Source organism: Syngnathus acus, chromosome 22, assembly GCF_901709675.1.
Source record: "Syngnathus acus chromosome 22, fSynAcu1.2, whole genome shotgun sequence".
NCBI classification, from domain to species: domain Eukaryota; kingdom Metazoa; phylum Chordata; class Actinopteri; order Syngnathiformes; family Syngnathidae; genus Syngnathus; species Syngnathus acus.
Genome location: NC_051106.1, coordinates 5023876 through 5044918, shown reverse-complemented (window position 1 = coordinate 5044918; position 21043 = coordinate 5023876). Strand labels below are relative to the sequence as shown.

Here is a 21043-nt window from a genome sequence, read left to right as displayed (position 1 = left end):
GCGACAAATTCGGTAAGTTTCACCAATACAAAGTACCTTTTTAAAAAAAAAAAAAAAAAAAGTTTCTCAAACTATCGATCTAATCTAGTATTTCACTTCTTTTGGTACAGACATGTCATTTTAACATTTACAGGGTAATAGTTACAGTGTGTGACGACGATCATTGGGACTTTAACTTTAACGTTTCTGAGAACATGACTAATTCAATACATTTTCTTTCTCATCTAGCTCTCCACTTGTTCTCAGACGAAGGTTTTTGGGGTGCCTTTGGAGATCTTACCATGTTCCCAGACGGAGTATGGGAGCGTCCCTAGGTAAGAGGATGCGCTCATTTGCATGGTTTGAATATTGCTCAAAGTGTAAGACTAAACATATAAACTGCTTTGCTAGCTTCCTGGTGGACTCATGCACAATGTTGGAGGCGCATCTTGACATGGAGGGCCTGTTCAGAAGATCAGGCTCTTTTGCTAATGTGAAAGTATTGCAGGTAAGTGATTCTACTTTGCTCTCACTGGGTATTGCTTGAAAGTTCTTTCAGACATGATTTCTTTGCACGCTTCCAGACAAAACTGGATTCGGGTGAGGAGTGCCTGTCTGCCGCGCGTCCCAATGATCTGGCTGGCTTGCTGAAGCAGTTCTTCAAGGACCTGCCAGAACCTGTGCTACCTATTGAGATGCAAAAGGCCTTTCTCAAGGCCCAGCAGCTCCCCGCTAAGGAGGACCGCACCTCCGCCACCATGCTGATTTCTTGCCTCCTGCCTGACAAGAATCTGAGCGTCATGCGTCACTTTGCTGATTTCCTCCAAAAAGTATCCAACAGGTGCTTGCATTTTTTTTCTTTTGCCTGTTCCAGGAAGGACTTTTTCTTTCAATGTACTAACTGATATCTGGGTCTCATTCCAGGAGTGCAAAGAACAAGATGAACATCAGTAACTTGTCACTTGTCTTGGCTCCCACCCTTCTCCAGTCTGAAGTAAGAACCAAGATGAACAGCAACACAGAGAAAGACCTCCAACTGGAGACTGCTGTCATTCACTGCTTCATTAAGAACGCTCACAACTTGGGTAAAACTGCACACACCTCAACCACTCGTCTTTTCAGCCTCGGTTAGTCCGGATCTTATTGATTTTTTTTGCTTTGTCTGCATGTCACAGGTATGCTGCCACGAATGCTAGGAAAACCATCCTCCACCACGATGGAACATGAGCCGGATATGCCCGATGACTTTGACGAGATTCACACAAACTCTGGAGAGAGAGGAATCATAGGTGGTGTCGTAGGTAAGACATTAATTATAGTCCAAAATCTTTGCATTACTTACAGCATTTAAATGGTAAAGGGATGAATATTTTAATTTGTCTCAGTCACACACAAATGACACATAAATGATCTCAGACTCAATCTCCTTTCTTGTTTTGTTTGATTTTGTTTCAGATAAGATTAAAACTGCTGTGACTACACACAAAGCGCAGAAATGGCGTCGCTACAAATACAAGACAGAAAGGCAGGCTTGGTTCTGTAGCCCAAAAATGTTTCCTTCAATGTCACCTTGCCATCTTACCACTCAAATGCCAAATACATCTGCAGACACAGAGATAATACTATTGAAACATCGAATGTTGTAAATGAGATGGTCACTGGTGAGAATGAGTTCACAGTTTTTTCTGTGGGCTTGCATTGATTGTATATTTGTATACAAGTAAATATTGTGACGTGTTTAAAAAAAATCAGTTATTTAAAAATCAATATGCATATTTAATATGGATGTATTTTTGTACATTTGCTTTGTGTGTTTGTTCATCTCTGTTTGTTTTTGATTCATTAAATACAACATGTAAGAAAGAACGTGCAAGCTTTTTAATTTACAGAACACGTATGGTTGATAAAGTTGTATTAAGGGAAAGACCAATTTAAGGTCTTACCACTAGATGGCAGAAGACTCGTGTCAATTTGTATTGGGCCCTTACATTAGGATTGTGTGTGAGTGTGGACAATTTGTGTTAACTTTGATATCACTAAACAGACATGTTCATTGTCTGCTTGGATATTGGGTTCTAATTTTGATCATTGTAAAAGTGGTTATAAAAGTTAGCAGCAACCAGGGACGTGCGGTCAAAGGAGGCAAGGGAGGATGCGCCTCCCCTGCCATCATGAAAAGGGGAAAAACAAATTCAATTGTTTTTATTATAAAGTCATTTTCTTTTTAATTTCAATAGTTATGTATCATTTTGAACCAAAATCGCTGAATTTTTATAGTTATTTTAAAACCGAAGACGATTCGCTCGGAGGAGCCAACTTCCTGCCTAGCCTCCTCTGAGGATTGCGTAATCACACGGCTGCCTATGTTGACAGGCGATGCAGTTAGACTCAACTGCTCGCTATCTTTATGTCGTTGTTTAAGTGTTCAAACACTGTGGCTATACTAACCAATTTCCGTAGTTACGCTGATGTATATAATATCTAGTGTTTTTTGTCATCTGTCTGTAACGTCGTGTTTCTATAAATTTGAAAAGAGACATTACGGAGGCTACAAAAAGTTCTCCAACCTTATGGCAGGGGGTGCTAGTGAGCCCGGGGTGCTTCATGCGCCTACCTGTAGAATAAGAGATCTCCAGTTCAAATTTACAGTGAACACCTGAGGAGCAGTCCTCCATTTATTTCGTTTTACATTCGTTTTGGGGGTTTTCCTCCCCGTTTTTACATTTCGTTTTACAATGGAGGATTACATATGGAAACGATTTTCAACTATGGATTTTCGGTCGAAGCAGGAGGTCATCAGTAAAGGAAGAGCAACTCCGGAGTTAAAAGGTTTGATTCGGACAACGGGCCTTCGGAGTATGTCATTTCAAACGGAGTGGTACGCACGATTGAAAACAAGTTTTTGATTCCATGTGCTTTATTGAGTGTTTTTATGTGTGAAGACTGCTGATATGAGATTTTAATTAAAATAGTTCTAATTAAATAATGAATAAGCCGGAGGAGGGGGGGGGGGGGGTGACGTCAGTGCCTCCCCAATCATGAACCTCACCGCACGTCACTGGCAGCAACGTATACTATTAAAAGTAAAATCTATCTGTTTGGTGAAACATTGAGTTAGATGCATTAACAATAAAAAGAGGGACTTTATTTTTTGGGAAACGTAATTAAGCTTCTCAAGTTGTCCACCTCTCACAACTGTGCATTACACAGCTAGTTAGGCGCTACACAAAGAACGATCATTGTGAGTTTAATCATTAAACATGGAAAGTGTCTGCAATAAATGTGATATTCCGGCTGCCACACATGCACTAAATTAAGCAAATAAACCTTAAACATACATCTAGATGTCACTTCTACATGTGCTGATTTTCTCATCCGCCCCTACGATAACATTAATACTGTCGTCAAAAGATTGAGTGTGAACCAACATCTGTGCTTGTGTTTCGCAGAGCTCAATAAATCTGGGAAGACAAAATATGTGCGTGATGAACTGATAAGACATTTGGTTTAAAAGAGCTTTCAGCGAGCTGTCCAGGAGACACTTGGGAGGTGGAAGTGAGACGAGATGCTGTCCACTCTATTCCTGCTGCTTTCGGCCATGAGCCCAACTCTTGCCTGGATCGTAAGTGACATCGATTGAACTTGAATATCATCGCCACTCTTGACCTTTGTTGTTTATTTCTGCCTTTCTCAGCCAGTGGAGGACTGGGGGTCTGGTAATGTGACATCATCAGTGGGAAATTTGGGTGAATGTGTTTGCCACGTGTACCTGCCCGACACCATCTTCCCGGCTGATCGGCTGCAGCACATGCAGGATGTTAGCAAGGATCTGATCCAGGAAGTGAAAATTCAAATGAACAAGGTATGGTAGGTGATGTTGATGACATCATACAAATCACAATTTTAGGCATATGTTGAATAACATCCCATTTCCTGTCAATGCAAATGATGTAGATAAATACTTATGAAGGAAGACTGGAGTCCAACTTGGGAGAACTGAAATTATTGCTGAAGAGAGTCACCATCTTGGGCTCAAGTGCTGACGACTACATCAAACTGGACTTTGAGCTGCTCAGAATTGAACTCAGAGAATTTGAATCTCTGGTGTCTCAGCTCAAAGATGCCTTCAATTCCTCCTCACCCATGTTTGACTCTTTCTATACCGAGGTAAAAACTAATTTAAATTTAGAACCTGTAATGATTGATTTTTCAATAATAATTATAATACTAAATGAAAATAAAAATATTATTAATAAACAATTTTACATGTATAACAAGTGATTAAATTTGATGTTATTTATTTAAAATGCTGTTTACAAAGCCTTTGTGAAATTTCAGTGAAATTACAAGTAGTAAATTTCGACAGCAAAATTATTTATCACTGCAATATTACCAAAATTGGCTTTGACTTTGGAGTTCATGATAGAAACCAAACATTTTTTTTTCCCTTTAACATTTAGCTAAAGTTATTTTTTTCCCCCCACTTACATCCACTGACCTTTCATTATAGATCCGCAACATGACTCTCATTGTGGACCAACTGGAGACATACGACAAGAGCAACCTGGAAGTGATCCGCATCGAGTTTGCCAAACTGCAGAGGAAGCTAGAGGAATGCCAGAAGGAACAAGAGTTCTTAAAGCCAGATATTGGTCAGTCTACTAAAAAAAAAAAAAAAAAAAAAAGGTAAAAGTCAGCCCTTGTAACATTATTTTCTTTTCCAGGCAACTGCAATCACACAGGAATCGTGAGACTCAGCAAACCCATAGTTGGCACACTGAACTCTCATTTGCAGATAGGTTACATCTACGGTGGATGGGGCAAAGACTCCAAACCTCTTAAAGGTTCTGAGTCCATTTACTTCTACAGTGGGTACAGCAGTACCGCAACAAGTCGGTTCTATTTTTACCCAGACTATAAACACCTGCTTCTGATGTCATCATCTGGTTACATTGACTTTGCTGCTGGTTATGGAGGCTATGGTAACAATTACATTGTTCACGCTAACAGCATTTATTATCAGAGACAATCGCCCTTTAGTATGGGCAAGTTCAATCGTACCGATAACACGTATGATTCAAGAGTGATCCCATCGGCCAGTACGGCCTTCTCATACAGTTACTCAGATACCCAGAACATGGATTTTGCAGCAGATGAAAAAGGATTGTGGGTAATGTATGCCTCAGATGAAAGCAAAGGTAAAATAGTCATCGCAAAGATTAACGAGAAAGGCTTCGGCGTTGAGAAAGTATGGAACACGGCTGCGTTCAAACAGATGACCGGCAACGCCTTCATGGCTTGCGGAGTTATGTACGCCACTAGGCAGGTGGACTTCAACACCGAGGAGATCTACTACGCCTTCGACACAAACGACGGTGAGGGGAAACACCTCAGCATTCAGTTTCCCAAGTTCCAGGAGAAATATTCCAGCCTGGACTACAACCCCACCGATCAGCTCCTCTACATGTATAACAACGGCTATTACGTGTCGTACCATGTCAAGTTTGACATGGCGTAACACTTTGGGATCATATGCATTGTGATTGATGCAGTTGATCTTTATTGACCATTTTGCTCAGTGTATGCCTACACCAGTGATGTGCGGTGAGGTTCATGACTGGGGAGGCACTGACGTCACCCCCCCACCAGATAAAAACACTCAAACCACATGGAATCAAAACATTGTTTTTGATTGTGCGTACCACTCCGTTTGAAAAGACATGCTCCTAAGTCCCGTTGTCCGAATCAAACCGTTTCACTGTAAATTTGAACTAGTGTTGGCTCGTGAGTGAACAATTCGTTCAAAAGAACGAATCATTTCAGTGAACAAGAGTGAACGAATCACTTCCTAAAGTGATTTGTTCTTTTTTTCCGTTCATATGACTTCAACCAGTAGGTGTTGGTAATGCGCATTGAAGCTGGTGCCACCTCTCCGTAAAACAAAACGAAGAAAATGCCGTAACTTCCCGTTCACGAACGAGTCGTGAATTGCATTTCCCGTTCACGAACGAGTCGTGGATTGCATTTCCCGTTCATCAACTGAACGGATCTGTGAGTGAACGAGTCGGTGTGTGAATTGCATTTCCCGTTCATCAACTGAACGGATCTGTGAGTGAACGAGTCTGTGTGAATTGCATTTCCCGTTCATCAACTGAACGGATCTGTGAGTGAACGAGTCAGTGTGTGATTTGCATATCCAGTTCATCGCGAGAACGGATCAGTGAGGGAACGAATCCTGACTTTCCCGTTCGCGAACGAGTCAATGGGTGAACTTCTTCCTTCCCGTGCATCAACGGATCAGTCAGTGAACGTGTTGCGTCTCCCTCCTGGCGTGAACTATGTAAGCCAGAATGTAGATTTACGATTTGCCAAGTAAAGAAAGAACCACTCACTTCTTTTATGCACGTTGTCTCCAAGCTAACGGTTTAGTGCATGAAGGGATGCGCCGTTATGCAAAAACGGGGAGATTATGCTTCTCTTTGGGTAATCTTTATTTTATAACACTTATAGTAGTTTTTAAATAACGTGTATGCATATATACGCATGAATATTGTTATCCTATATGTCTACTGCAATTTCACATTAGATTGCTGGTTTGAAATGTACTATTATTATTATTTTAATAAACATTTATGTCAAAACTTGTCTGGTGTTTTATTCCTTGTTTTATATTCGCCAATTAAAACAAAAATCTGACATTTGGTTAACTGCTTTATATGACAATATGTATGTGTTTTACGTTGTTATATGAGTTGGTGTCCCCCAAAATAAATGTCGGCATAACGGATTTTTTTTTAACCTTTTATTCAAACACATTAAGTATAATAACACCATCAACTACAATCCAACAAATACAAAATTAAAACATCAAAGTCGGCATAACGTGTGTCGGCTGGCATAGCAGCAACGCTGTCACTCACTCGTGAACTTCGCAAACGAACCTGAAGATGGCGGTGTACCTAATAGTGTCCGACTGACGTCACAAATCAAACAGCCAATCAGAAAGTGGGGGTGAGGGAGGGTGTGGCACTTTTCACTTTCAGTTAAGCTTTGATCATGATCTTTCCCTAATGAACTGGCCTGTTATTAGGTACACTTGAAAATGGCGGCGTACCTAATGGAGTGTCTGCGTGACGTCACAGATCAAACAGCCAATCAGAAAGTGAGGGCGGGTGTGGCACTTTTCACTTAAACCAGGGGTGCCGACCTCCAGTCCTCGAAGGGCCGCGTTCCAACATGTTTTCCAAGTGACCCTCGTTAAGCGCACCTGCGTGAAAAGTTTTAGCTCCTTTCACGTTCTGCAGGAGCTAAAACTTTTCACGCAGGTGCACTTAACGAGGGACCGAATGACGTCACAGATCAGATAGCCAATCAGGAGGTGGGGGTGAGGGCGGGTGAGGCACTTTTCACTTAAACCAGGGGTGTTGGCCTCCAGTCCCAGAGGGGCCGCGTTCCAATATGTTTTCCAAGTTACCCTCGTTAAGCGCACCTGCGTGAAAAGTTTTAGCTCCTTTCACGTTCTGCAGGAGCTAAAACTTTTCACGCAGGTGCACTTAACGAGGGACCGAATGACGTCACAGATCAGATAGCCAATCAGGAGGTGGGGGTGAGGGCGGGTGTGGCACTTTTCACTTAAACCAGGGGTGTTGGCCTCCAGTCCCAGAGGGGCCGCGTTCCAATATGTTTTCCAAGTTACCCTCGTTAAGCGCACCTGCGTGAAAAGTTTTAGCTTCTTTCACGTTCTGCAGGAGCTAAAACTTTTCACGCAGGTGCACTTAACGAGGGACCGAATGACGTCACAGATCAGATAGCCAATCAGGAGGTGGGGGTGAGGGCGGGTGTGGCACTTTTCACTTAAACCAGGGGTGTTGGCCTCCAGTCCCAGAGGGGCCGCGTTCCAATATGTTTTCCAAGTTACCCTCGTTAAGCGCACCTGCGTGAAAAGTTTTAGCTCCTTTCACGTTCGGCAGGAGCTAAAACTTTTCACGCAGGTGCACTTAACGAGGGAATCACACGGACACTCCATTAGGTACACCGCCATTTTCGAGTGTACCTAATAACAGGCCACTTTATTAGGGAAATATCATGGTCAAAGGTCACAGGTGTCAAGCTCTAGTCCTCGGGGCCGCGTTCCAATATGTTTTCCAAGTTACCCTCGTTAAGCGCACCTGCGTGAAAAGTTTTAGCTCCTTTCACGTTCTGCAGGAGCTAAAACTTTTCACGCAGGTGCACTTAACGAGGGACCGAATGACGTCACAGATCAGATAGCCAATCAGGAGGTGGGGGTGAGGGCGGGTGTGGCACTTTTCACTTAAACCAGGGGTGTTGGCCTCCAGTCCCAGAGGGGCCGCGTTCCAATATGTTTTCCAAGTTACCCTCGTTAAGCGCACCTGCGTGAAAAGTTTTAGCTCCTTTCACGTTCTGCAGGAGCTAAAACTTTTCACGCAGGTGCACTTAACGAGGGACCGAATGACGTCACAGATCAGATAGCCAATCAGGAGGTGGGGGTGAGGGCGGGTGTGGCACTTTTCACTTAAACCAGGGGTGTTGGCCTCCAGTCCCAGAGGGGCCGCGTTCCAATATGTTTTCCAAGTTACCCTCGTTAAGCGCACCTGCGTGAAAAGTTTTAGCTTCTTTCACGTTCTGCAGGAGCTAAAACTTTTCACGCAGGTGCACTTAACGAGGGACCGAATGACGTCACAGATCAGATAGCCAATCAGGAGGTGGGGGTGAGGGCGGGTGTGGCACTTTTCACTTTCACGTTGGTAAGCTTTTTCCCTAATGAAGTGGCCTGTGATTAGGTACACCTCATGGACACTTCAATAGGTACACTACACGCGGTAAAAAAAAAAAAAAAAAAAAAAGAATAAATAAATAAATAAGAACGTGTAGCAAACGATTCGGTGAACGATTCTTTTGAACAAATCTTTTGAGTGAACCGATTCTAAAGATTCAGTTCACTAAAGTACTGAATGCACATCACTAGTACAAAACAGTGCAGACGTTCACAAAGCAACATGTCGCAATAGCCGAACAGTTAGTGACACGCGCGCTTGCTCCGTGAGACCGTGGTTCGATCCCAGGTGAGCGCATACACATGAACTTTTATTTTTTCCAAAAACATCAGAAAATACCTAAAAGTCAAATTATCTGTGTTAGCACCTGGGGGTCCAAGCATATTTCAGGACTCAGGGGTTCAGTGGCCCTGTAGCCCCTCTAGCTCAGCCAGTGGTGCTAACCCCTTTTCTATCATACTTGCAAAATAATGAGGTCATCAAAATATAATCAATACTGAGCTTTTAGGTCCATAGACCAGAGCTCTTGCCCTTTTCTTTAGGGAAAAGAGGCATCCTTCTTGCATCCCCCTCCTTCCCTCTGTCAGTCATACAGGGTTACCACTGCCCCTCTGTAATCCTGCCCTCCCCCGGGGGGTGAGAGAGTGAGGGAGCAGCCTAGTTTCATTTGCTACTAATCTCCCATCACTTTAGAATCCGAAAATTGATGTTGCATATATAATGGCGATAAACCATTTTACTATTCATACGCTATTGATTATGCTATTGCAAATACAATTTAGATTGCAAGTAAAAGTACAAAATGACAAAGTCCTCATTCAATGCCTTCAAGAAAACAACACTGTCTCTTTAAATCAGACAGCATCTGGCGTGATGAGAGTGGGGGAAGAGAGGGCTGCGTGCAAAGTGGTACCCGAGCGTGACATCACGCTCAGCCAATCGGAAGCCAGGCCGGTGGTTTCTCCTCCTCCACTGCTCCATAGAAGATAGTGGTTGATGCTGATGCTGCTAACTGGCACGCGCTCGGCCTCATCACATAAGGTAGTTTATCTGTGCTTTGTCATCGTTTTTTCTGTGGTGTGTGTTTTGTTGATTGTAACCGAGGAATGTTTAGATACCGGTTAAGCTTCAATGCATGCCGAGTAAATGATGGGTGTGGAATCTCTAGATGATGATGTCGCCTCCTACTTGAAGGATGTGTGGCTTGTGGTTGGCAGATTTACGAGAAAAGCAATGCTATGTGTTACCACCATTATGCAATCGATGGCCAGACTCAATATTACCGTATTTTAGTTTGAATTATAAGACCAATTTGTATTTTTTAAGCTAAAGAGCCTGCTTGCATGTAACAGTATACTGTAAGGTGCAAAACACTGATGCTGTGGTCGTCTAGAATGACAAATGATGATAAAACATTCAAATATTTAGAACTGTCTTTGCATCCGTCCTTAAGGCAGGCCCCATTTTTTTAATTCACTTCCTGTCTGTTCTAATGACGGTCAACTATTTAACTCTTTGCTTCCACTTTTCCAGCCCATCATGCTCGGTCAAAAAGACCAAAACCTCGAGGTCACTGGAGGCGAATCACGGCGATCCCAGTGAGCCCTAGCAGAGATGTGTCCTGCTTTTCATGAGACCAGGAAGCAAAGGTGAGCCTACAAGGAATCAATTGAAAACACTTTTGAATGACTCAACATTCACTTCTTGTTCAAAGGTTAATTAAACAAAAATAGTAAACATCTTCCAATCGATGCTAAATACATCTTAACATTTGCTCAGGCCCGACTGGACCTTGACAGGCCCGAAACAAGGTGAAGATGGCGAAGCGTGATTACTTGGTGGAAGCAGCTAAGCAGATTCGCATGGCTCTGGACAGCGAGGTCAACGAGGACTATGAGGCAGCTTTCGCTTATTATAAGAATGGGGTGGATTTACTGCTAAATGGGGTCCAATGTAAGTATCATTTTTAATACTACTACATATTGATATTATTTTCCAAATGGTGAGGCATTGAGAATTAGTCAACCCAGCACTGGGTCCAAAAGCAACTGAGCCAATTCTGGATTATTCGTGCCCATCGAATGTATAAGTGTGCATTTTATTAATTATCCATAGCCACATGAAACATTAAAAATTGTATTTGTGCAACGCAAGGCATGTGACAGGAACATACAGACCAGAATAAAAAATAGGAAGTTAAATATCGGAACTTCCACTGTGACAAGTTTACTTCGGACAGGTCTTGTATTATAGGCAATGATGGATTTGAGATTGAGTGTGTCTTTCAGTGGACCCAAACAAGGAGCGTCGAGAGGCTGTGAAGAGGAAGACGACTCAGTATTTGAAGAGAGCTGAGGAAATCTTCATAACGCACCTACAGGACAACCTCGGGAAAGGCAACTCTCATTTAGGGGTATGAATTGATTAAAAAGTCCTGAGGGAAGTTCCTCTGGTCCGTTTATCTTTAATGCTACATTCGCTAACATTGATTATCAAAAGATTGGATGATGTCAGATGAATTATTAAATGGGAAGATATCAAGAGAGAAAGTCACAACATAAAATGTGTCAAATGATGATTTCTTTGTGTCAGCAGGGCTACAGCAGTCTGAGATTCCGACCTGTAAGACACTTAAGCTCTCCTGTGGAAGATTTAGAGATGTGTAAGGTGGTCGGCGTCAATGATAAGGTAAATGACTCCATTGTGCTTCTGTTGATTGAAAAGGACATTTGACTGACAAGACAAAAAAAAAAACATTTTTCTTCCCGTGCATAGGTCCTAGTTGTCCAAAGCTTGGTTAATAAAGAGACATTTGTTGTAAAGGTGGGTGTATATTTCTGAGCCATGCTTTGTGACCCCACACACCGTTTTCCTTCTAGAGAAGCTGATGTCTTCCATTTACTTTTGCAGAGTTTGATGAAGTCCAGCTGGGAAAGCCGAGAGCAGCCGACCATCATCCCTCAAGGAGTGCCGTACATGGTGAAGCTGCTGAGATATTACGTCAGCGAGGACACAGTTTACCTCCATCTTGAGCACGTTAAAGGTAAGAAAGACACCAAGTGCATCTTCAAGCTTGAAGGATTTTACAATGTTTACAAAAATAAATTGTGAATTCCACCAACTTCAAATCCTGTGTCTTCTTTCCTCAAGGTGGGAGGCTCTTCTCCAAACTTCACAAGCTGAGAAAAGAGAGAGCCAAGGAACACCCAGAATGCCTCACATCCAGCCAGCATCACAAAATGAGGAGCAGCTACACCTCATCTGCAATCTGCACAGACTACCAGAGCAGCATCAGCATGCAAAGCGGTCCTCAGAAACTGATTGACGACAGCCCGGATGGGGACGACCCTTGGGAGGAGACCCAACGTCGTCTGGACAGCTGCGGGACTCACTCCTACATCGAGGAGACGGGTTGCCTGCAGAACTCCCGCTCGGCCGCATCGTTCTATAGCAAGCTCGACCGAGCGACTTTACTTTCTGGACCCGCCAGATCGCAGGTCAGCGCTAGTATCCATCCACCAGCTCCTACTTTGTGTTTGCACTCCGCTCAAGCTCAGGACAAGCCCGCTCTTCCTCTGTCTTGCGCTCGTGTCAGTCAAGCTCTGGACGTTATGTCGGAACTGAATAACAGCAAAGCTGGAACTGGGCTCATAGAGTGCAGTTCTGACTTTGAAGTGGCTTGGAAGGCTGCAGATCCAGCACTGAGAGGAGACCAAATCAACCCCTATGCAGCCACTGACTTGAACCTGAAAAAGCAAACCTCATGTATAAAAATAGATTCTCCAAACACTAAAAGTCATATTTTAAGTTCCTCTCCGGCCATTTTACATCTTCCTCTTCATTGCCAAACACAAATTCACGGAAGAGCATGTTGGGACGGCCCGGGCTTTCATCAGAGTTCCATTTTAAGTGCGACTGACGAGGTTACAAATGTAGATGTGAAGCAAGCCGGCAGTCCTAAATTAGAAGAACAAAATGGAGTGGTGGTCCTCAGGAGCACAGACCGAGCCGTGTTCTCAGACCATAGGGAAGCACGGACCGACACGGGAAGCTCCTGGCCTTTCTCAGCGAGGGAAACAAGTTCAGTTGATGTGAGAGACGGTGTGGAAGAAGCCCGAGAGCTCCTAAGTCCAGGAAATGTGGTCTCGCCCACAGAGGGATCCTTTTCTAGCTGGTACTCGCCTCGCCTGCTCGGAGCCCAAACGAGGACCGAGGGCTCACCAGTGAGGACAGAGGGGCAAGGAGATGACCAGATCATTGAGGTGGATGGATGGTGTCACATACCTCATTTACCGCTTAAATCCTCAGATAAATCCAGCCGTCAGACGTGCTGGGGGCTCCCCGAATCCGATGTGCGGGTGTGGGCGGCCCAAATCCTGCTGGCCCTGGAAAGCCTTCATCAGCAGGGCATCATTTGTCGGGATCTCAACCCTAGAAATGTTCTACTGACCAGCAATGGTGAATATCATGCAGAACATTGTATGTGGTTTGATTCGGTTAAAAATCTTTTCGCTTCATATTAATACAGGAAAGGCGTGCTTGACTTTTTTTGGACAATGGAGTGAGGTTCAGTCGGAAATTGACTGCGATGCCATGGAACAGATGTACTGTGCACCAGGTAGGTTCTAACCTTTAGTCTTGTTAGAGACACTTGGACAAAATTGTTGTTAACCCTAAGTTAATCAAGCAATCACATATATATATATTTTGTCACCAGAAATTGGCGGCGTGTCCCGAGTCACAGAAGCTTGTGATTGGTGGAGTCTAGGGGCTCTCCTGTTTGAACTTCTCACAGGAATGGTCAGTGATACTCACAAAAGCAAATTTCCATACACTCTAACCTTTACACTGTTGAATATTGCACAACTCTTCGACTAAGGAGCTGAAATGCCATTGTTAATGTAATTTCTTGCTCTCTGCACCTTCAGCCAGTATGGCAGCTCCACCCGACAGGAATCAACTCCCACACTCAGCTGCTAATCCCTGACCACCTGAGCACCACAGCAGCATCCCTGCTCACTGAGGTGTGCAACACATTTATTTTTTTGCATTGATATTGCTCTGATCCCCGATTATACACATCTTAGGTTCCGCTACCAGTCGTCTCGAGAGGGGTTGGACTCTGGATGATATTGCTCTGTTAAGAAATCACCCAAGCAAAATGTACATTAGATCCTCCTGGAATTTGTCCCAAAAGTTACCCTAATTTTGAAGATGATCAACGATACATTTGTCGTAAATAAATCAGATTCAGACCAATTATGTGAAATCGTATCACTTACCATGGCACGCTGATACGTGAATTACAGGCCTTTGCTTCTGCTTCCACAGTTACTTCAGTTTGATGCTGGCTATCGTTTGGGGTGTGGCGGTGGAGGAGTGAGCGACATCAAGTGTCACCCCTTCTTCAGCAGCGTCTCCTGGAAGGCTCTGAGCTGCTAACTGTGCAGACACCTTTGCACAGGGACCGCTGTGACACACTGGAAATGAACATCATGCTAAACATGTCCAAATTGGTAGTGTGTGCTATCTAAAGAAAGTTGACGGTGACAAGGAAAATGATGACCACAAGCAGTCCCATCAGCCACGCACTTATAAGTTCACTTCAAAACACATCACCAGAATATGTCCGACTTTTGATAGTTATGACTTTTTTTTTTTTTTAAATATATCCAATAAATAAAATAAATAAATAAATAATTACCATGTATAGTAAGGCCATTCCGATAAAACTGAACCAGCACCTTCCTCAGTATGGGTTTTTCTGCACTAACCATTGATCGATCAAAACCTTATGGAAACCCATATTGTTCAACAGAAACAATGTGTTCCCATCACAAATGGCCAGAACATGATCACCATGCATGAAACTTGTTTAAGTTATGGAAAGAGATAAAAGTGAAACAATATATTTCATATCCAATATATTACTGCCATAGTTGTACTATATCGCAGTCTCTGGAAAGACCTCAAGGTAGAGATTCATGATCGTGAGAACCAAACGACTTTCAATAGAATACGATCTTCCCCAAAAACACATGACGCAAGTCCAGTCGTGTATATTTTTATTAAAACATTTTTTTCTTAAATATCTAGCAGAGCATAAGGAGAATGTTCCACATTACTGTGAAATATCATCAATTCTCCAATTAGAGTTAACTTTGGACATAATATTGTGTTCCTTTGTTTGAATGAATTCATGTTCTCTCACCACGCATGTTTCACCTCGATTTGTCATTCCATAATAACTTGACCATGTTTGTATGTAGAAAATTACATATGTCGAACATACAAGATTGAATATACTATTTGATCTAAAGACCAGAACCCGGGGAATTCTCAGATAGTACCAAACCCATCTATCGCTGCCAGCCTTATATTGCACAAACCAACTGTCAACCCCCCCTCCCCAAAAAAAAAAGAAAAAAAAAAAAAGAAAAAAAAAACCTTTGAGTGATGTTCATAGGGTGGGTGTTGCCACTGGTCGCTTGGGGCGGTCGGGCTTGGAACTGACTGGGGGCGCTCACATGTCGAGGAGCAGCACCCTGGGGTCCTCCACCACTGACTTGATCTTGCGCAGGAAGGTGACGGCCTCTCTTCCGTCCACAAGGCGATGGTCGTACGTCAGGGCCACGTACATCATGGGACGGATCTCCACCTACAACCATCACAACAAAACAAATTTTTAAAAAAACCAAACTAAACCAAAACTATTTATACAGTGCGCTCGCATGACAATGTTTACTTATGGCCGGTGTGTTAAACGGATCAATCTGAAGTTTTACATCTGGTAGCAAGTGTCGAATTTGAATTGAATTTCATACTAACGTGGAATAAGGCTCCACCCCGTGGTACGTGATGGTACTGCAGTAGTTGAAGTTTTCTCTTTTTTTTTTTCCCCCCAAAATTTTATTTCATACATCCTCCTTAATGCATTCCGAAAGTGCCCTAAACACTATATTAATCTGCCACAATATTAGGCACACATCATTTGTGGATGTGTTATATTAAAAATTGCATTTAGAAAGCTATACTTTTTCCACACACTAAGATGCTGAAGTTCCACATGGAGACCACAAACCTTGCCAGCCACTGCCACAGGCCTGTCAAATATTCCATGCATGCCCAAGATAGCAGACTGAGGAGGGTTGATGATGGGTGTCCCAAACATGGAGCCGAACACGCCGCCGTTGCTGATGGTGAAGGTCCCTCCGTCCATGTCTTCAACGGCCAGCTCGTTCTTGCGGGCCTAGAAACAAATATACACATACACCTCTGATGAGCTTCATCACAACAACGCCACATTCTTCACAATGCTCGCTTCTTTTGCAACACCATCCTTTCATTTCCTGCACTGTTTATCCCATTGCAGGTGACTTTGGGCAAGAGGCCATTGCAGGTCTCCTTATAGACCACCAACCAGTCAGTCCAATTTACAACTCTGAACAATTTACAGCGGGGTGTCGAAACATCTTTTGTCCGATAAGACACAAGGGCCACATTGGCATTTGTCACTTTAGTTTTGAAAAATACAAACCTTTTCGCCCAACATATTGATGGTCTTCTCAATGTCGGCAAAATCCATTCCTTCGACATTCCTGATGACAGGAACAACCAGGCCCTGAGGGAGAAGTCACAAGGAAAACCTTTGTCAAGTATGTTCTTAAACACATCCAATGAGCGTGGCATGCTCGCGCACACACACAAACGGCTTACCTTTGGCGTGGCCACAGCCACGCTAATGTCGACATAGTCCCTGTACACAATCTCTTTGGTTGTGTCATCAATAACTGGGAAAATACAAGGGAGCAAACATGAAAAGTTGGAAACAATTATGGTCATACAGAGCAACTATTACGAATTTCACACAGTCTTAGATTATTACAATTATTAAAAAAGGAGACACCCAACAATCTACTGTGGTTGCTCTAAGTAGGTCAGCAATGGAAAAGTGCAGTAAATACATTGGGTGGAAGTCAGTGGTGGTTTTGAGGTTGGGTCCGAAAGAAACCTTGACACCACCGTGCAGACACTGAGTCAAATAAAATCAAAGTGTAGGCAGCACTTGTGGTGAAGCTCCTACCAGCATTGACAACTGGTTGGTCAGTGAGCGCGTAGGCGGCTGCCTTCACGAACGCGGACATGAAGCCTAACTTGACGTCGTGCTTCTTCAGGAAGCCGTCCTTGTAGGCCTTTCTCATTTCAGAGATGTTGCTAGGAGGGAAATGCAAGGAAAAGTCGCAAATGAGCAATCTGTTAAATATGAATGCTGTTTTTAATTGAACCTCTAAAATAAAAACTTATCTTCAAATCTACTGAAATGCATCTGTTTAACACTGACATGTTTCCAAATAAAAGGCGAGTACCGGCAGTTTTGTTACCCATCATGCTCCAAGCACAGAAGACAAATTATTGGTTGTGACAATTTGAATTCTTCAGGTAATGTGGGATTGACTTTCTATTGCCGGTGCTTGCTGCTTAGTATTTGCTACACTGTGCTAAAAGTTCAAAACGTATTTATTTCAGCAGCTTTAAAACAAGATAATGACCCTTTGGGAAGCTATTGTGATGGGCCGGCTAATCATTTTACCTTTGCTCACTTTTATCTTTCTTTTTAATTGTTTGTTTTCCTGTCTGTAAAGCTCTAGGGTTTCGCTGCTAACGCAATTAGCCCCTCCCAAGACACAGACTCTGTGAGAAAGGAGAGAAGAAGCGATAAAAATCTTCACTTTCTCGACTGTGTAAATCTTATTGGGCTGACATAAAAGCCCATATCAGTGGAGGCTGCCCTTCCACTCAGGGCACAGGTCTCTGCGGGCCCCCGTAGATGGTGCCGCCTCGCGCTCCGACCGCCTCCTTCGGCTCCAGATGAGCCCGAGCCTGGGAAGTCTTCCTCCAGACCGTCAATGTCAATCCAATTAGGATACATGGAAAAGCTTCAATGGCCGAAAGCTGACACCGCGCATTTGCGGGCGAAAGAAATCCTCAAAGTGTCCTCTTCAGCACCGGGGGCGAGTGCAGACAATAACATTTCCTTTTAAATTAATAAAGGCCGTTTTAACATTTCTTATCTTTGTTTTAGATGGATTTATGACCAAATATTTACATTCCGGCGTTTCAGACGGGGATCCGGTTTCAAAAAGCTTTTTCTATTGGGCAGATTATAATCTATAACCATTTGTGATGGTATCAATTGGCTGCACTGACAAAAAGTAGTAAACCTGAAATGCTTGAATATGCAAAAATACATTTAAAAACCGATAAACTTCTTACCTCATGTCAATCTCATTAAAGGTTGTCAACATTGCGCAGGTGTTTTGGGCTTCCTTCAGCCTTTGGGCAATTCTCAGTCTCATGCGATTCATCTTAACCTGAATTCAGAGAAAAGTTTTAGCAAAAAGTTCTTGCTCTATTACGAGCCATTCAAATAATTTCCTTGTATGTTTTGTTTTAGGTGTTTACCCTGCTCTCCGTGCGGGCTGCTTTGGCCCCTCCATCCACAGGAGCTGCCGGTGTGGTGGTGGGCTTGATGGCTGACACTGTGGAAAAGGACACAAAAGAAATGGTGGACATCACAAGATATCCTGAGCTTTTGCCCACAGAGCCAAAAGAATCACGCATTTTGGAATAAGTAATTACCTGGTATGGCGTCCATAGGGTGTTCTGGCACAGGCGGCACAGGGGGCATGGTGGTGGGAATGGGGCCAGCAGCTGAGGGGGTAGGAGGGGGAGGTGCAGCAGCAGGTGGTGGTGGTGGTGGTGAAGGGGCAGCTGCTGCCGGGGCCTCCGCTTTTGGGGTTTCTGCAGCTTGAGGAGCTCCAGCTAAAGAGGACATCAAGAAAACAATGAAGCCGAATACCACTACAGTTTGGGTGACAATTGATTCTTGAAAGCCATTGACTGCTATGCATCAAAGAAGTGATAAAGATATTTTAATGATGACTACACACGGCCTTTTCGAAGCTTGAAGAGGGGCGTTCCTCCCTCGACTTTGCCTCCATCAGGAACCAAAAGCTCCACAATCACCCCGGAAGAGGGTGAAGGAACCTGGACGGATGTCTGGAAAGAAAAGCAGTTGAAATATATTATTCCTTGAATGTTTGAAGGTATTTTCAAATACTCCCATAGTATGAGGTCACCAAGACAATTTTAAGCCAATGCACTGTATGCTTATGTATTTTTAGAGATATTCATCAAGAACGTTGATAAAGATACTGGATGAAGATCTGAATAGTCACCAAAATAATCAACAGTCTTGATAAGTGGTCTTTATGATACTCACCTTATCAGTTTCAATTTCACACACCACTTCATCCTCAGAAACAGTGTCCCCCACAGCTGTAGTGGGAGAAGTTTGTTTAGGAATGATGACTCGACACAATGCAAGGTACTGAGGTGAGGATAAAGTGGGCTACCTTTTTCCCACCTCACGTCCCCCTCTGTAACAGACTCCGCAAAGGCAGGGGTCTTTACGGTGAGGACTTCATCTCCTTAGACACAAAGACAAGATTAGAACTCTCGTCTCAAATATGTTACGTACATAATATACTAACAATGAGACCTACTGTAAGCAAGAGAGGTCCTGAAGTATTGGATTTGGAAGACACTGGAGCGTGGATCCGATTTTCTTTAGAAGAGAAAATAATATGAAAACATGTAAATATAAATAGTTATCAATTCAACTATAATTCATGCATAGTGACAGTTAAGGACTTAAAAATGGCTCGCAAACAATTGCTCAAACGCAAGAGGAACATGTTTCAAAGGATGCAATAAAGTCAGGGAGCTCTCTTACACAGTGTTCTTGGCAGTGAAAGGGTAGCTAGTTGTGATAGCTGAAAGAAAATGAGAGACATCAACAACTTGACAGAAGAAACAATACTCAAAAGCACAAATATATACATGACAAATACCTGCTGCGCCTCTGCGAGTCAACACATTATTTCCCTATGCAAAGACAAAAGAGGATAAAGATGACAGGAAACAAGCATGTGATTATATGACTCATTTTTCTATTAAACATGACGAAGAACTCTTCGCTGAAAAATTCTAATTTTCAAACCTATCCACATATTCTGGACAAAGCGGAGTGGTAAACGTCTTGATGCAAAGAACGGATAGCACCCGGGGTCAAAGGTAAAACGTTAGATGATGACAATCTTGCAAGCAAACATGTGTGGCTTACCCGTGTGACAGTGAGTCCAAAGAATAAAGCAATTGAAAGACTTATGTACATCCGGCTTTATTTCCTTCTTTTTGACTTTTACTTTCGAAACACTGTCACTCAGAAATGATTTTCTATATTATAGGCATATTCAAGCATGCTTGTCAAGTTAATGAGCAAGTTCAATCTAGTTAACAAAATCACAGAAATTAAGTCAACTGACAATAGCATATCACTGCTAGCTAGCGAGTAATGTAAAGTAAAACTTCAATACTACCACAAGATTTTACGATAAAAAAAACCAATTAGGGCAATACTGACAACATTTGTGGATAAAATAGTTTACAGAAGTAACACGAAGAGCAGAAAATACTTAAAAGGCAAGGTGTCATACTGTCCTTGGCTTCCAATGTTACGGCCTGTTCCGTGGCCTACAGTAGCTAGGCTCATGCTATGACTAATGCTATAGCTATGCTAACCATGACAGAGGTTGAACCAACGCCCGCCCAAAGTGATTGCAAACAAGAGTAGCTTTCTTTAGTCACATTTGTGCCTTTTGGCCTACCTGGCGGATCGCAGAAAGGGAGCGACCAAAATTCCTGGAGAGACACCGGGAACGGGACAACATTTTGGCCGTGTGACAGCTGCCTGTCAGCGGAGGGGAGCGGGTCAAAGAGTCAGACCGGAATGGAGGAAATGCTGCGGGACAAACCAAGTGCGCTAAATTAATAGGGGTGTTGGGTGGGAAGAAAAGTCTCTTCTGACACAATGGCAGTATCCAATTTAAGTGTGGCGGTGTTATTATGAATCTCATAAACCCTGCACACATTCACTATAACACTTCCCAAGTTATTGTTCTTTATTTTGTATTAATGAGATACATTGGAATGATGATAATTTTTTTACCTGAGGAGCATGTCTGGATGAAGCAGCCAATCATATTACAGTGTGGCGTTTACTGCCTTCAATCTTACTGGGATTCATATTAACGCAGAAAGCGAACCCACGCTGCACGCACTATTTCACTTTAGCTGATGTATGTACATAATAAAATACATAAATGTTGATGTGATTGTTTTTTATTTAATTGAGTAATTTGTCAATT

The 21043-nt window shown here is 43.0% G+C and overlaps 4 protein-coding genes across 4 annotated transcripts; 3 read left to right on the top strand and 1 right to left on the bottom strand.

Annotated features, from left to right (window-relative positions):
• Positions 1-317: 317 nt before the first annotated feature.
• On the top strand, positions 318-1845 carry LOC119116624 (rho GTPase-activating protein 11B-like). Its single transcript, XM_037242127.1, has 5 exons — positions 318-487; positions 564-820; positions 904-1064; positions 1155-1280; positions 1435-1845. Exons 1-5 carry the CDS (start codon positions 323-325, stop codon positions 1623-1625), a joined length of 900 nt encoding a protein of 299 aa, XP_037098022.1. The 5' UTR covers positions 318-322; the 3' UTR covers positions 1626-1845.
• Positions 1846-3544: 1699 nt separating this feature from the next.
• Positions 3545-5497, top strand: si:ch211-173a9.6 (olfactomedin-4). The gene is made up of 5 exons (XM_037241672.1): positions 3545-3601; positions 3674-3841; positions 3934-4146; positions 4490-4631; positions 4704-5497. The coding sequence occupies exons 1-5, from the start codon at positions 3545-3547 to the stop codon at positions 5495-5497; spliced, it is 1374 nt and encodes a 457-aa protein (XP_037097567.1).
• Positions 5498-9718: 4221 nt separating this feature from the next.
• On the top strand, positions 9719-14239 carry rps6kl1 (ribosomal protein S6 kinase-like 1). Its single transcript, XM_037241619.1, has 12 exons — positions 9719-9815; positions 10308-10423; positions 10554-10727; positions 11063-11187; positions 11370-11462; positions 11550-11597; positions 11685-11817; positions 11925-13232; positions 13303-13392; positions 13492-13574; positions 13703-13798; positions 14106-14239. The coding sequence occupies exons 3-12, from the start codon at positions 10592-10594 to the stop codon at positions 14214-14216; spliced, it is 2223 nt and encodes a 740-aa protein (XP_037097514.1). The 5' UTR covers positions 9719-9815; positions 10308-10423; positions 10554-10591; the 3' UTR covers positions 14217-14239.
• Positions 14240-14822: 583 nt separating this feature from the next.
• Positions 14823-20637, bottom strand: dlst (dihydrolipoamide S-succinyltransferase). The gene is made up of 15 exons (XM_037241620.1): positions 20504-20637; positions 19688-19721; positions 19570-19609; positions 19340-19401; positions 19190-19264; positions 19057-19112; positions 18725-18833; positions 18414-18596; positions 18237-18313; positions 18048-18145; positions 16858-16988; positions 16491-16564; positions 16312-16395; positions 15856-16023; positions 14823-15432 (listed from the first exon to the last, which is right to left on the bottom strand). Exons 1-15 carry the CDS (start codon positions 20564-20566, stop codon positions 15298-15300), a joined length of 1389 nt encoding a protein of 462 aa, XP_037097515.1. The 5' UTR covers positions 20567-20637; the 3' UTR covers positions 14823-15297.
• Between the last annotated feature and the right edge of the window lie 406 nt (positions 20638-21043).

What these genes read in the sequence shown, in the direction of transcription:
- LOC119116624 (XM_037242127.1), top strand. Translation starts at nt 323, where the DNA reads ATGCGCTCATTTGCATGGTTTGAATATTGCTCAAAGTGTAAGACTAAA. An exon ending in CTCCAAAAAGTATCCAACAG is followed by an intron (nt 821 to 903) that starts GTGCTTGCATTT and finishes GTCTCATTCCAG; the next exon opens with GAGTGCAAAGAACAAGATGA. An exon ending in AATCATAGGTGGTGTCGTAG is followed by an intron (nt 1,281 to 1,434) that starts GTAAGACATTAA and finishes ATTTTGTTTCAG; the next exon opens with ATAAGATTAAAACTGCTGTG.
- si:ch211-173a9.6 (XM_037241672.1), top strand. Translation starts at nt 3,545, where the DNA reads ATGCTGTCCACTCTATTCCTGCTGCTTTCGGCCATGAGCCCAACTCTT. An exon ending in GCCCAACTCTTGCCTGGATC is followed by an intron (nt 3,602 to 3,673) that starts GTAAGTGACATC and finishes TGCCTTTCTCAG; the next exon opens with CCAGTGGAGGACTGGGGGTC. An exon ending in TTGACTCTTTCTATACCGAG is followed by an intron (nt 4,147 to 4,489) that starts GTAAAAACTAAT and finishes CTTTCATTATAG; the next exon opens with ATCCGCAACATGACTCTCAT.
- rps6kl1 (XM_037241619.1), top strand. Translation starts at nt 10,592, where the DNA reads ATGGCGAAGCGTGATTACTTGGTGGAAGCAGCTAAGCAGATTCGCATG. An exon ending in ACTGCTAAATGGGGTCCAAT is followed by an intron (nt 10,728 to 11,062) that starts GTAAGTATCATT and finishes TGTGTCTTTCAG; the next exon opens with TGGACCCAAACAAGGAGCGT. An exon ending in CAGCATCCCTGCTCACTGAG is followed by an intron (nt 13,799 to 14,105) that starts GTGTGCAACACA and finishes CTGCTTCCACAG; the next exon opens with TTACTTCAGTTTGATGCTGG.
- dlst (XM_037241620.1), bottom strand. Translation starts at nt 20,566, where the DNA reads ATGTTGTCCCGTTCCCGGTGTCTCTCCAGGAATTTTGGTCGCTCCCTT. An exon ending in GTGAAATTGAAACTGATAAG is followed by an intron (nt 18,834 to 19,056) that starts GTGAGTATCATA and finishes TTTTCTTTCCAG; the next exon opens with ACATCCGTCCAGGTTCCTTC. An exon ending in CTGTGGCAGTGGCTGGCAAG is followed by an intron (nt 15,433 to 15,855) that starts GTTTGTGGTCTC and finishes TGATGGTTGTAG; the next exon opens with GTGGAGATCCGTCCCATGAT.